The following is a 15,457-nucleotide window of genomic DNA, read 5'->3' as shown; positions in this document are numbered from 1 at the left end:
TCCCTTGTTTCCACTTGCTACATTCTTCTAAAGCACAAGTAACAACAGCAAAATTCACTATTTCCCAAGTATTTTTCTTACATAAGCTCAAAGGTATATAAGCCCATGGTGTAAAATTTTAATGGGGGTAGAGGAAAACCAAATATGGGCAGCAGTTTTCTTCCTTAGAAAGTGTCTTAAGATGTGTTTGCTTCATTCCCTGGATGTGGTGCCACAGGACTGAGCCGTGCTCATGAGCAGCGTCCGTGCTTCAGGAAAACGCTAGTTCTAAGTTCTAATACCCAGTAAAAAAACAAAGGTACAAAATATGGATTTGCAGTTTGGGGAACTTGAAGATTAACATTTCTAAGAAAAATATTTTAGTGAATTTAGGCTTCCTTGTAGGCATTTTCTTGGGTGCATGACGGACGGATTTCTGGCCATAGATAAGACACTTGTTGGTGCATATTTATTCATAGTCACTAACCAGTGGCTTAACTTCAATGATGTGAGCTAACTTATAGATAAATATATAGATCTATTCTACACCTATCCAGTTTTTAGCTGCATTTCCTAAAGCCTCTTGTAAAAATAATGCATCTACTGCTTTCTGATGTATGTAATGGTCCTTGCAAAAATGCATCAAGTCTTCTAGCAAACGTTTTGACCTGTACAGAGGGTAAAATGTCTCAGTGGGAGAAGGTTGGGTGTACTTTATTACTTATTACTCTGACAGTGAGAATTATGATGATTTTGGTTCACTAACTTGCCTAATTTTCTTCCTGTGTTGATTTCATATTTTTCATTTTAACCAACAAATTGCTTCCTGATTTGAATTTTAGTAAAGTAAATGCCTGATAAAGAAAACAACTACTTCCTAATTTTTGAAAAGATAGTACTCTGGGAGTCTTACACTTTGGCAGAGATACTATTAACACTCAGGTAGGTGCTGTCTATTACATATTTTTATTTCTGCCTATATCCCTTCATTAAGTCCATGTAGAATGTGAATATTATCAAACACGCAAGTGAGTAAACTTTATTTCAGGAATCAAAATGATTTCTTCCCAAAAAGAGAAGGGTAATTCTACTGTCTCTATATTTTACTGTAATTTATTCCACAGAAGAAACACTGTAAACACTTAAACCAATAAAAAACAAACTTACTTTTACAGCTCTTTGTTTGGTTTACAGGAGTTTTTAGTACTTTGGGATGCTAATATAGTAAAGGAAGCAAAGCTGCTGTCTTTTTCCACATACTGAAATCAATACATACCCCTAAATTTTGACAATTAGGAAGCAGATATGATACTATCAATATGATGCATGTGAATTTCTTCTGTGTGAAAGAGGGATATTCTTCAGAAGAACCGAGGAATATAAAATGAACAAACATGAGACGAGTGTCCTTGCACCCAATGCAACACCAGGAAATAACCTGCGTTGTGGGGACAGCTGGAGAGGAGATGGAGTTTCAAGTAAAAGCAGTGGTATCAAGGCTGACATTCACTGCCCTACAGAGGGTCAACAGGAGTCCTGTTCAATATTTGGAAAAAAAAAAGTTTGATAGTAAAAAGTGGTGAATACCATACCCTGGAATGGAGCTGATGACTAAATAAACTGCCTGTTTAATTATAATTAGTTAAATGACAAATACCAAGTGTGTGAATCATCAAAACCTTCTCACAGGTTTGTAGTATGCTCTCAGAAGTCTCTTAATGACTCTTCTGAGAATCACAGATTCACATTTGTGACCCATAACCAAATGAGTATCAAAGAAATATTTACCTGCTGGCTAATCTGTATATTTAGGGTGGCTTTGGGAATATTATCTTTGTGGGAGTTGAGGTGTATGCATATGAAATTCTAACAAAAATTGTCACAGCCCATGTTTTTCTTTGAGATGGAAATGAACAACATCTCTCTTCCAGAATGTACTTATTTTTATGACCCAGCTGAGCATGAAATTCAGTTTCTTGATCACATAATACGTCAATCTTTGGCAAACATGGACAATTTAGATCAAAGGAATGGACAGTGGAAAACTGCTCATCAGAGTACTTTCTGGAATCCTTTATGAATTACAGTCATATTTGCAGGAAGCTCCAATATGAAAAGCCTATTTATGCTCTTTGTACTGTACTGCACCAGAAATCTGTGCGTTCAACGCAATATAATCATTTAACAAATAGCAGCACGTGCTTTCCTTTTGTAATGGGTGTGTATAGAAGAGTGGATCATGTGGCAAGTTAAATCAGTAACTATCTTTAAATATTTGGGTTGATGTTACAATAACTGGAAACGTGTGTCTCAGTTTGGATGTATCCTTTTAAACTTCTGAGGTTCACAAGACAAATATATAGAATCATAGAATCATAGAATCATATGTTCTCAATAGGCATGGCGTCTAGTCTGTCTTGTTGCTTTGTACTTCAGCAGAACATGAGAGACACAATATTATCTTTAGCACGTAATGTGCATTGAAATAGGAGATACCTTGCTCAGAGGTAAGTGCTAAACATCCTTAGAGAATTTAGAGAAGGAGCTTCTTAGAACTATACCCATTTCCATATATCTTTCCAAAGTAATTTTAAAACTTTTAGGTCAGTTACTCATCTTGTAAATATGGCTCTGCTAATGTTGAACTGGCCTTCTTGCATGTATTATTTACAACAGCTTCTATTTCTGTCTGCTGTGTTGAGGAAACAAAATAATTACAAGCTCCCACCTGGCTTCAGATTGATCATAAAAAGTGGCTTTGTGATGATCTTTGATCTTTATTTAAAATGTAAATGCATATGTAACTTTAACAAACTGAAATTATACATGAAATGTCTCTCTTAAGCAAACTAACTTTTAAAATGTTTTAATGGAGAGAGACTGACAGAAAATGAACAGTGCTGCAGCTTTGTTGTCTTTGAACTCAGGCTAACAGTAAAGAAAGGAAGATTATTTTATTAGAAGGGATTAGGAAATAAAACAAAAGCAACCTACTCTCAACCAAAACAATTCAATTATGAATAATAATAATTAATGGAGGGTTTTTTTGTCTGAGATTATGATAAAATTAAACAAAGTAAATCAATTATAATACCTTGTTCTTATTACACACCTGTGGTGGCCCACTCAGCAGCAGCCTCCTTGGGTGAAAGGTGTCCATCCTGCCCTCATTTCTATTGTTGTAGTCCATATGGATTGGCTTGGGAACCGTCCATTGGCGGTAGTATAGAGACTGCTCTGTGCAAGTCATCATCTTACTCATAAGGGGACGAAAAGAACTTGCCCACATAACAGAATGGTAAGGCAAGAGGGACGATGATTTGGGAAGTCCACTGCTGTCCGTAGAAGTAATAATGTCATAAACCAGTTTGGGCAGGAAAACTATGGGAGGCTGTTTTGATGCTTTGGTCGTGGAGCATTGAGAGGTCTGTAGGATGAAGGAGTTATGAGCAGGCACAGAGGGGGAAGAAGAGCAGGAGAAAGGTGAGGAGGATGATGAAGTGATGGAAATCTGGGCACTTTTTACATTTTGTTTTGTATCCAGCTGTTCAGTTACCGGTGGCAAGTGTTTGCTGACTGTTGTTTGTGCCCCCTTGTCTGCTTTCTGCTTCTGCCTTTCATAGTTATTTGTAGTTTCTTCAGTGTTGTTGCTTGGGATTTGGTGGGGGGATTTTGCTGTATCCCCTGCTGCTACTAAAGGAGGAGATGACTCACTGCAGAAAGCTGTAACTAAAAGAAAATTTGTATTTCAACACAGTACAACTCTCTCTGCTAGTTAATGCCACAGTTCAACAAAACAAAACAATCATTTAGACAGAGTATCCATCAAATGTTGCAATCCCACTCCTGTTCTTGTTTTCACCTTTCTCGTACAGGAAGTCTTAATGAGACCAGTTTAGAGTATTCATCTCAATGAAGAAAGTGGCTTTTGAAGTGCATGGTAAAGATGTGCTTGTCCTGCCCTCCATTTCCCTCATCCATTCCTTGCTGAAGGTGTTCATCAGATACTTTCATCACTCAAGACAAATACAAAATTACTGAAACCATCATTTAAAAGAGTGTAAGAAATTATGTATTCACAAGCAGTTACCCCATCAGACTACAGAAATGTCTACACGTACTGACATCTAGAATCAGTCCTCTGAGTCAGATCTGATCTGACACTCGTCTCTGCGTCACTGCTGCACACAGCCTGACCTAATAAAACCTGGCTCTCAAGACATTCATGCAGCTTTTGGTCAGCTCAGAGCACATACTGACCCCAAGAATGTTGGTCTTGACTATGTCATGCAAATATACCCCACAGCTTATTGCTGATTTTCTGACAGTGGTGTATTTTTACCTTATATATTCTAACTATTAAGATCTCCTGAAAGTTTAAGGCCATGTTTTATGTCGTTCTGAGCATCTTTAATGCTTAGTGAATTCTAATGTGAATTCCAAATACTTTGCAGCCTTCAGAGTAGACTGAGAACTGGTTGAAGAATCAGCCTCCGCATGATACTAGGAATCTGTCTGAAGCTGAACAGAGGTAAAACCAGCTTTCCTCCCATGGTGAAAATAACAGTCTTGGTTCTCAAAAAAACCCCCACATTTTAAATTAATAAAAGTCTATAGTCCGTCTTATTCTCAAGAAACAGTAAGATATACTCTAGCTGCATATTGGGCTAGAGTAGCAGGTAAAGGACTTTAGCAACAAAACCAAAAATACCACTAGCAGTATGAATGGTTTCAGGCAAAACCACTGTGACATCCCTCAAAATACCAGCATCCAAGAGCAAAGAAAAAAAAGATAGGAAAAAAGATTTCTTTAATCAAAGGCAAATTGAGGCCACAAAAGACATAGGCACGCCACATGGACACTGTGGAACCGATAAGCAGCTCAACTTTGAAGAACAAAACATTCTGAAAATTAAAATGTTGATGAAGCTTATCCAAATGTTTTCAAGCTTTTTTTTTTTTTCCTTTTGCAACCACCACTGTGACTGTGGAAAACAAAATCATGGGCCAAATATGCATGTCACCATGTTGAAAACTACAATTAGATGAAAAAGAATTTACTGACACTGACAAAACCAACATGTCTTAAAAAGCTGCATGAGATTGCGACTTCTAGGAAATTACAGTGCAATTTATATTGCCCAGTGTTACCCAACTCTCCTCTTAATATTATCTGCAGAAAAAGTATGCGAAGAAATTTATCAGCCAAAAGAGCTGTGGTAGTTCTCAACACTGCCTCATGCTTTCTACATCAGTTTGCAGATTAAAAAGGAACTGAAGATTTAAAAAGTTATCCTACTTCAAAAAAGCTTTCAAATAGTGCAAAATTAATAATGGGACACTCCAGAGCAAAAACAAAAAGGTAAAAATGCCAATGAGAACGAGCATGCTTTTTCTCCTACAGATTTTCAGAATATTTTTTAAAAATGCGAAGCATGTTTTCTTGTTCATAAATTCCCATAGCTTCAGCAAACAGAATCAGCCACCACAGAACTAACTGAGGATTCGTACCTCCATGGCTCATATTAAACAAGTGCTTGGCTTAGGCACCTCACTCTATGGTTATTTTTCAAGCAAGAAAAGCTCTTATTTCTTATATTCCAGTAGTCTGAATTTTGTTAAAGTTTTCTTTAGTGATCCCATTAAAACAGGCCTTACTAAAACCTTAGTGATTTATGCCTTTTATTATTTATTGAATCAGCTTAATAAAAGGTCTCTTTTATGTCCTAAATGTAACTTAATAGAGATGATCTTAAGGTCTTACTGGAAGCTTTTGAAGAGAGAGATGAAGATGCAGAGTCATGGGAATGAGATCTTTCTCTTTTCATAGGACTTCTCTTTTCTGAAGTAGAACCTGTTACATGAATGGTAGTAAGGGAAAACAAAAACAAAATATAAGTTAAGTAAGCCTGTAAGAAGGCACCCCCCTACATTGCTGAAGTAAGGAAAAGCACACAAGAGTTTGTGGGGGTTTTGTTCTCACTCTTCAGTACGGAGAGTAACTGTCCCTACCACACAATATTGGATCAGCCTGTGGTCTAATTTCATTGTGTGGAGCTGCAACAGCTACACAAAATCAATGCTGAAGCCAAGAGCTGGCAATTTTTAGGCATGTCTCAACCATGTTTCCTGTTTCTACCCATATCTTACTTTCCTCACTAACGCATTGTCAGGGAAACCAACAGTCAACAAACTCGGTTTTGTCAGTACGTTATGAAATTACTTCCTTCTCCATATGCCAGTTTTATGGCAAGATTATACCTCAGCTTTTGGTGATGAAAATCCATATTTGGATGGCCACCAAGGATATTCACTTGAGGTTCCCAGCTCAGGCTCCTAAGTGAAAAAGCTTGTTTCTGTCCCGTTTTCCTGTGTTGGACTCTGGAGGCGCACACTGTACTTCATGGACTAGGAAAGTAGCCTTACAATTTAGACACCCCTTCAATTCAGATCACTTACAATCCTGCCATGCTTCAACTAAATGGACAGAAGTACTCATCCCATCTAAAGTAGGCCTCTGTTTTAGGCAGTCTGAGTATGACCTCAGGTATTTCATTCCTCTGTGAAAAGTACATATTTGATTAAAGTATTTTTTTTCATTTTCTGATGTTATCCTTATTACCAATGAGTAAGAACCTAATAGGTGAACAGTAACCATCTTTGTTCCTCCTCATAGTATAGAAAAAGAAATGAAGGCAAGCAGTCAGAGATTTAAATAACTTATAGGGATAGAAATCCTATGTTTTCCAGTTACAAAGCACAACAGACAGTAAAGAAAAATTTAAACAACTTAATGATAACTTATGACACCCATCAACTATCACTAAAAAAACCCCCAACAGTTCTTGGGTAAATTTTTGTTGTTTGTTTACACATTTATATGTTCTTAATTGCTCTCTTGAAAAGTTATAAGCTCACCAACACTACACTGTCCATTTGAATTCATGGATATTTTGAAGGAGGAGTCAGAAGTTACTAAGTTCAGCTGTATTTTCTAGCCATACCACTTAGTACCTTAGAAACTAGAGACTACTCAGCTGTACGATATACAGTTTCCTTGGGAGGACTCTCCACCACTGTCAGTAAGTAAGCACAGGTTGGGTAGCAGGGACTGTTCAGGTGAGCTGCCCCAGACGGCAAAGCACATGCTTCCCTGCTGTGGAAGGGCAACACAGCACAGCACTGCTAATGAGTGCCAGTGAGCATCACCGGGTGTGCCCACGCAGCTCCACTTTGCAGCTGCCAGAACATACAGGGCAAAGGAGGGAGGAAGCCAAAAAACAGAGAGAGAGAGATGCAGTAGCAGGACTGCAAGAGATTAAAATGTGGCAGCAGAGTCCCCCAACAGGGAGGGTGAGAAACTCAAGTTCAAGAAGATGAAGCAAGACCAAGGAGCAGAGCTCACCCAGTAAGGTTAACTCCAGAAACACTCATGGAGTAGGTATCCATACAATCCTGCTTTTTCTAATACAACTCAATCATTTTACAACTTCTGTATTACTACTAATAATACCTTCTGTTGCTATTTCTTCATCTTCATTATCAGTGCTGCTTAGCTTCTCTGGGTCACTTTCTAACACATCATTCACAACTGCTTTCTCTGTGTGAATTTCTGAGCTCACAAAGTATGCTGCCAAACCAAGTTCTTGCTCCAAGGTTGTCCTTACCAAAGAAGATGAATTTATTAAACGTAGGTCACAGTATCTCAGTGATCTGGAGAGAAACAAGAGGGGCTAGTATGAAAATTCACTGTAATCGACTCCCTTACTTCTTTTACAAACATAGTCAAAGAGGAATTTTTTCATTATCTGCTTAAACTATAGGTGAGATACAACAACAAAGTATATCCTTTGTCCTTAACAAATTTACCACTGTGGTGCATATACTTTTATTTTTCTTAATCCAGCTATCCAGCTTAATCTAGTGCAACGAACATTAGCATCAGCATAAGAAAAAGAACAATCATTTGTTTCTAAACCTAACACACAGAATGGGATTCAGTTGAACACACAAAAGCATGTAGGGCCACAGGGCATCCTGTCTGGCTTCCAGCTGCCATTCCAGAAGGCACTGATCCCTCCACACATCCTGTAGCACATATGTCAGCATCACGCAGGTGTCTCAGCTACCCTAAAGGTATCTAAAGTGGCTATATCTTTTTTTTCATACCCTTATTCTCTCCTCTAAACTGGACAACTCTCATAATATTGTCTGAGCTATTCATATCTTTCTATAAACAGGAGATTATTAGTAATATGGGTCTGGTATTTATGATACAAAAAATGACAAAAAATGGCACTGAAATCTGTTTACTTCTCCCACAAGTAATTACACAATTAATCTTTAGCCATTCTGTAAGCAATAGATATAAATCTGCCACTGAAGTAATACGGGATCTTCCTACCGTGGCAAAGACTCTCCTTGTGGATCCATACCACTAAATATCAATATACAAGGCAAACCTTCCAATTCCAAATAGGTCTGTGGCCTCCAATCTACATCTTCAATTTTCTGCCAGACCTGTGTAAGGTAAGAAACACTGTTGGACGTACCTACATAACACAAATCAAAATACAGAAGTATTTATCATCCATTATATGTATCAATTTGTTCACTGAATGGATGTTCCACCAAGGGAAGCCGCCCCTTGGCAGATGCTGATTTCAGCCTGGGTAGGTGGCATAGTTCCTAGAGCATTACAGGTAGCAATCTGCCTGCTGTAAAACTGAGATTGGGCAGGTGTGTCCCCGTTTGAAAAGCCTCCCAGCTTCCCAGCTGCATAGCACTGAGGTCAGGGCACAGATGGGTAGAGTAGATAAGGAACAATGGATATTAAAGCTGGGTAGGAGCTTTGGGAGAGAGGAGTACAGAAGGTTGCTTCTTGTGGTAGATCATCTGGCCTACAAGGAAGCTGGGGGAGACTTTTTGCAAGGGCCTGTAGTGACAGGACAAGGGGTAACGGGTTTAAATTGAAAGTGGGGAGGTTTAGATTAGATATCGGGAAGAAGTTCTTCCCGGAGAGGGTGGTGAGGCACTGGAACAGGTTGCCCAGAGAAGCTGTGGATGCCCCCTCCCTGGAAGTGTTCAAGGCCAGGCTGGATGAGGCTTTGAGCAACCTGGTCTAGTGGGAGGTGTCCCTGCCCATGGCAGGGGGGGTGGAACTAGATGGTCTTCAAGGTCCCTTCCAACCCAAACCATTCTATGATTCTATGATTTTGTGATTCTATGTGTGGATGTCTGAGACCAGGGAAGAAAATGAGCTAGGAATGAGACTCTTCCACCTTAGAGGAACTGGGGCAAAGCTGAAAGTGTTCAACACACACACACCACTGTCCTCACTTGCTACCCTCTGAAGCCTCCTGCTCTCCTCTAAATCTATCCATTTTCCAAATAACTTCATAAGTTTGATAAGCAGATCTATTGTTTGACCGGTTAGCACCAGACTCTACTGTTTTACTCACATCAGTCAGTGCTTTTGCTGTAAGACTGATGTACAGATAAGGAGTACACAGTAGGGCCAATAGTACAACTCAGCCTCTGGCATTCACATATGCAGCAGTATTATGCATGTCAGAAAAGACAACCAGGATGTCATTCAGAACTAATACTGATTTTTCAGAATAAGTTATGCCCAATGTATAGCAGAATGAGATCAGCATTAGGCTCTGGATCTCAAATGACTTCATCTAACACATATTGAATCAGACAGAGTACAGAGTATACCATATATATTACACCAACCCAGAAAGAAAATACGTTTTTGCTTTGGTGATCAGATGATGGAAATTTTATGAAAAGAAAGGCAGTATCAGAGGCTTTTGTTAATCAGACAACCCGTGACTCTAACCCTAAGGGATAGAAATTAATCCATAAACCAACACATGGTTCAGAAAGCCTAAAGTCCAGAGCTGTGAGTACCGGGGTGCCCTAGGACCCATAATTAGAACCACTGATTTGGTGCCTTCTTGCCACCTGCTGGTGACAAGAATAACTCAACTCGTCACTAAAATATTTTTGCACTATGATGATTTTGTGAGAATATTCTGCTAAAACTGTGACAATTTTATTTGGCTTTTTTTCCTTATTGCTCGTGGGCCCTGCAGATAAAAGCAGTTCAACTCTTTGGGAGAGTTGGTGCTGGAAGTCAAGTTCTAGCCGTATTAGTTAATACTTCACTGATTATTAACCAGAGATAGGACAGTAGAGGTGTCACAGACAGTATGTCTAAAAGCCAAAAGTCACGCTCCTTAGGGTAGTTTTTATTTTTAATAGTAAGACCCTCACTTCATCTCATGACCATAAATGTCACCAGTAATGTTTTCCCACCTACCCATCTAACAAAGCTTCCCAGTATATGTCATTCTGCAAGTTACCTTTAGTTGTTCCACAAAGTGCTTTCCTATTGTGATTCCAGAATTAGGGTTTCCCAAGATTATTTCAAAGTTATCTTCAAGGGCTAGTCTTTCCCTTACATTATACAGACGTTCATATGCCACTGCAGCCAGCGGAGTACATGGAATTCTCAACACTACCATGAGGCCATGACCACTAGGACATTGTCTTGAAGAGTTTATTAGGTTTTGAGTGATTTCCAGAGTTTCAACCGAGGTATAATTCTTCATCTGAGAAAGACCACACACTGCCATCATAGCTGCAGAGTAGTGTTGTATGAGGACAAAAGTCCTTATCACTGCACTGTGTAATCTGGGGAACCTGAAATAAATGGTGAATTAAACAGTGAAGTATTAAAAGCTAAAGTAAAAAGCTAATTTTTATGAAATACAGCAAACTCAGTATTTTCTCCTGTAAATAATCCTTCATATCTACTATACAACAGAATCTCACCAAATTGCAGTTTGATATTCTTTGCAAGGCACCATTTCACAATCAAAACTCATGTTGTCTCTCCATTTCTCAGTAAAGATTTACTAAGGAAGTAGCACAGTAAGGTTAGATCACTATAAATTACCAAGTCTTTATTGCTGTTACATCAGCCAGGGTCCACAAGTGATAACACTGGACAAAAGGAACACATTTGAAATTACATGATGATGTAATGTTAGATTATTATAATATAGAAGTAGATAAAGGTCACAGCAAGAACACACTCTAAACTGGGCTAAGCAGAGTGCAAGTTCATTGTAAGAGGCAGCCTATACTGATTAGATTACAGGTCATATATATACCAAAAAGATGGAAGGAGAAAATAAGGAGTGAAACGCCCTTGCATACATAGATGATTTGTGGAACAGCAAAATAAATTAAAAAAAAAGAACCAAGCTCCTAGCTAGTTACTCAGGTCACTAGAATGCAGCTCCTAAACTTGCTGTGTTAAACAAAGGAGGGTACCATACCTCTTTCCCAAAGCCATGACCATTGCTTCAAAAGAGCTGTCGTACCGAAGCAGTGGAATACTGTGTCCAGAGAGGGTGGACTCAATGAATTCTGAAAGTCCAAAGTATTTCTTGTTTTCATGGTATAAATCTACACCCTAAAGCAAATGAAGCAATAAAAATGTAAAGTCTACCAATTATTAATTTGCAGTTGATTAAACATTGGTATCTGACACATTTGCAATCACATTCTCTAATAAGCATACATGTACTCAGCCATATTAAAACAAGGAGAGAAAGAAACAGGAATTTTTTTTTGAGGTAACAGAAGTTTGACTCGTTTTTACTTGTTTCATTCTCTTTCACCACATGTACACATACACAGACAGAACAGCCATGTATGGAGTAAATACACACACATATGAAGAAAATCTATGTTTGTACATTTATTCATGCAGTAATGCACTAGAGACAGATTTTCAGATGGTTTCCATTTATGTAGCTCTAAGACTTTTAGCAGAGCTACTACAGTTTATAGAAGATATAAAAAGAATAAAGACAAAAAAGCAAGAGATGACAGGATAACCAAAGGGGAAAAAACTTGCCACAGACTGAACAAGAAAAAGATGCCATGCAAACTTCATTCTTGTTTCCAAAAATCATGGGGCCTCCACAGTTTCATCAAGCATGTAAAATAACTTAGGAAAAGCTCACAAAAGTACCCCAAAGCATCCATCTTACATTGCTGTATGAAGAAGGCCAGTGGATCTCATTGTAAGGGCTGATATGAGTATGCTGTGTCTGCAGCGCATAGGGGAAGGAAGTCACATGGAGGGTCACAATATTTGGCGCCTCTTTCACCTCCCTGCAGTTCAACAGTCTATCAACAAGTCCTGTAGACAGTTCTGTTTGAGGATAAAGGCTATGCATAGCACTGCAAAAAAGAAACCCAAAACTGTCCAAAGTGATCAGCACAAGGGAACATTTGTGTCAGCGGAATAGCTTTAACCTGGATGTGAAACTGAAGTTAAACATGTGCAAGGAATTTAAGACTACTCTTTGCCCTCCTTTTGTTGCATAGAAGGATGGGGAAGGAAATGCAAATTATTTCACTGCAGATAAAAATTTCTGTAAGCCTGATAAGTTCCCTAGCTAACAAATCACCAGTCCCTTACAGCTACCAGAACAGGAGAGAGAAAGGATGAAGGGAATTTTTGGCAGGTACCAACAGACACATGGTCCTGTAGTAACTGGCCAGACTGTTAGTGCTGCCCTTAAGAAAATATGATTCTTTCCTGCAAAAGTCATGACAGACACTAAGTCAGAATGACAGAAAAACCAGAAGGAAAACCTGTGATAGAGCTATTATGAAAGGGACGAGTAGTTACTGTTAGGGCAAATGCCAGTATCACAGAACATCTACAGTCAATTCCTCGCTCCAGTGTAAAACTTCAGTCCAAATTCATGCTATTTAGTTTTTGGCGTTTACCTGCAGTGACTAAGTTACAAGCCCAGGTCACTGCAAGCTCCTGCTACCAGCAGAGAGGGACAAGTAACTCCAGAAACTGGCTGTGTCCAGCCATGACCTAAGTCAGCCCTCAGAGGGGTCCGTGTCCCTGTTGCGACAATGTGGGCAATCCCAGCAATTACACTCCCGGTTTAGGCACCTCATTTAACTGACTTCAGCTAGGCAGCATGAATCCTGCCGTGCAGAACAGTTACTTGTCCCTTACATACCTTTATTAGGTAAGAGGAAAAAATATCAGAGTTAAGTAGCAACACAGGTACTTCCTTATCACCCAAGGGTGTTACACAAACAAAGGCCTGAAGGGCTCTGACAGCTGTAATAGTTCCTAAGATGCAGAGGAGTTGAACAGGGAGCTCTTACATGCAAAAATGAAGTTCACATTCTTAACCAATGTGAAAGACAAGACCTAATTATTTCATTCACAAGCAAGATACCACAGTTTTTGGTTTCAGAAACACCACCTTGCTCCCAGAGTTGGAATATGGGGGTGTTTCTGGAATTCAGTATGTTCTTCAAGCTCCCCAATGCCTCAGGAGCCAGAAAGCAGAGGCAGACCAACTTCTCAGCAGGCAGATTGCTGAGAAGCCAAGGAAAAAGGGTTCTGCGAGGGAAGCAGTGAGTTATGCAAGTGAGCTGATGGGGAAATTGGCAAACATTGGACAAAAAACCTCCCTGTTTCCCTGAGAAGTCTACCTGCCATTACTATATCAACAGAAGCTTTCCATTTTTACAAATCAGTGATCACGGATAGAAAAAAAACATTGCACTGAAAAATTTCCAAACAGTTAAAAAAAATAAGCAGCAGTGTTGGCTCTCTAGTTGACTACTCACTGTGGAGGGTTTTTGCATGTTTTACAGCCCCGAGGACACTGACAGAGGATAATGAGCTCTGTGTACTTTCACAGGAAGCTTTCCTTTGAACAAATGACAACCAGCCAAAAAAAAACCAGCTGTGGCTGAATAAAGATAAGACTGGTGAGCAAGAAAAGCTGAAATATTCCACTGAGGCATAATATAATGAGCAGGATAAGAATAAGTCATGAGGGACCTTAAAAGAAAACATGTTTATTCAATGCATGGGAAGATAGGGTCAGCAGAAAGATGCAAACAAAGAAGAAGGAAGGGGTAAATCATAAAGCTGATCTTGAGAGATAATGCAAACAGTAATAATAATTTCTCTAAAAACAAGTTACAGTTTTCTTACCTCATTAGATCCCAGTGTGCATGATCGTGGATCAGGACAAACAGTGTATGTGGATTCTGCATAGAGTTTTGTAAAAAGGCTTTGAATTTAATCTGGGCCTCTGCATCTAGTTTCATAACATACTGTTCCACCCTCTGCTTTGTAAGATGTTCCTTTTCTAATCCAAGTTCTAATAAAATGCCTAAAGAATAGAAAAAATGTCAGTATTTCCAGATATAAATGCATTTATCAGTGTCCTGTAAATCTACAATAAAGCTAACTATTGAGCACCTGAGTGCCAGAGGTGAAACAAAGTCTGCCGATAAGTCACTTCAGAGGGTGGAACACAAATCAAGAAATCAATTTTCTCGAAGGAACCCAAATCAAGATTTTGAGTGCTGGAGTCAGCAATTGAGCAAATATGAGACAGCAATTTCTGAGCCACTGCTAGCTGGAATGGACGAATCTGATGTCGTTCAATCTCATAACCTGGAAAAAGGCAAAAGTCTGTTTAGATATATGCCCAAAGACTAATCTAATGCAGAATCTTAAGAGTCTGACAAAGAATGACTGATCTACTCATTAAGGTACTTTGCTTATTAACAGGAGTTCCTGTTTATGAAAATCTGTATGGAATATGCAAAGAACTCTTCCTGCATTTGGGCATTTTGGTCCTAGAATTCTCTTAAATGTCTAAGAGCTGAAAGTGAACTTGTGCAATAGCATTCTGCTACCACAGAAGTAAGGCTTAGAGCTTCGAAGACTACAGTACCCAGTGGAATGAAGCAGAGCATCCATCCGTGTAAATCTGAACATCCCAAGACATGAGTTGCTGTTTGCCTCAGGACCTTTGCCTTCAAGGGCCTAGGAGTCTGCCCAGACAGATCTAACTGCTCACCCAGAGACCTGGTCTCAAGTACCCTACCCTGTCAGCTCTTTAGAAAATCCTTACTTACTCGTACATGCAGCCATTCCAGTTCCATTCAGTGCTGTTGGTTTATTCACTGAAGCAGAAAGTGATGAAGAGATGTGCCCTTGGTTTTCCTGATAAAATTTTTCCAGCAAGAGATCAATATCACCCTCTATCAAATTGAAGGGAAAGTGGAATAAACATCCATGTTAACGAGAGCTGCACTTCTGTTTTGTAGATCTTAAAGAGATTTATACATGCTAGCTAGTTATCCTGTCCTTGGCTTATCAGTTCTTTGATACAGGAACCCTCTCATTATTTTCTATTGCATCTGGGTTTATAGCGTATCACTAATAAAATGCAAATCAGGCCACGGAATGACAGATCACCTCTGCAGACCACTGGCTAGGGCATTTATGGAGGAGGGTAGAAAATGAGCCTCAAGGCCCTGACGTAAATCAGCAACAACAAAGACATGAAACATGGCAAACATGTTCAGACCATGGAGCTATACTGTTCACTAA

The 15,457-nt window shown here is 39.2% G+C and overlaps 1 protein-coding gene across 1 annotated transcript in view; it reads right to left on the bottom strand.

Annotated features, from left to right (window-relative positions):
- GREB1 (growth regulation by estrogen in breast cancer 1) overlaps positions 1 to 15,457 on the bottom strand; it is a 57,351-nt gene that overhangs the window by 20,227 nt on the left and 21,667 nt on the right. Inside the window, exons 11-20 of the mRNA XM_010157111.1 lie at positions 14,980 to 15,105; positions 14,315 to 14,512; positions 14,045 to 14,225; positions 12,054 to 12,246; positions 11,334 to 11,470; positions 10,353 to 10,692; positions 8,384 to 8,499; positions 7,493 to 7,692; positions 5,744 to 5,833; positions 3,092 to 3,708 (exon numbers count right to left, since the gene is read on the bottom strand). Coding sequence (XP_010155413.1) covers positions 3,092 to 3,708; positions 5,744 to 5,833; positions 7,493 to 7,692; positions 8,384 to 8,499; positions 10,353 to 10,692; positions 11,334 to 11,470; positions 12,054 to 12,246; positions 14,045 to 14,225; positions 14,315 to 14,512; positions 14,980 to 15,105 — 2,198 coding nt within the window. The remainder of the gene's footprint in view (positions 1 to 3,091; positions 3,709 to 5,743; positions 5,834 to 7,492; positions 7,693 to 8,383; positions 8,500 to 10,352; positions 10,693 to 11,333; positions 11,471 to 12,053; positions 12,247 to 14,044; positions 14,226 to 14,314; positions 14,513 to 14,979; positions 15,106 to 15,457) is intronic.

Source organism: Eurypyga helias, unplaced genomic scaffold, assembly GCF_000690775.1.
Source record: "Eurypyga helias isolate BGI_N326 unplaced genomic scaffold, ASM69077v1 scaffold13598, whole genome shotgun sequence".
Taxonomy (NCBI): Eukaryota; Metazoa; Chordata; class Aves; order Eurypygiformes; family Eurypygidae; genus Eurypyga; species Eurypyga helias.
This window is presented reverse-complemented; position numbering and strand designations above follow the sequence as displayed.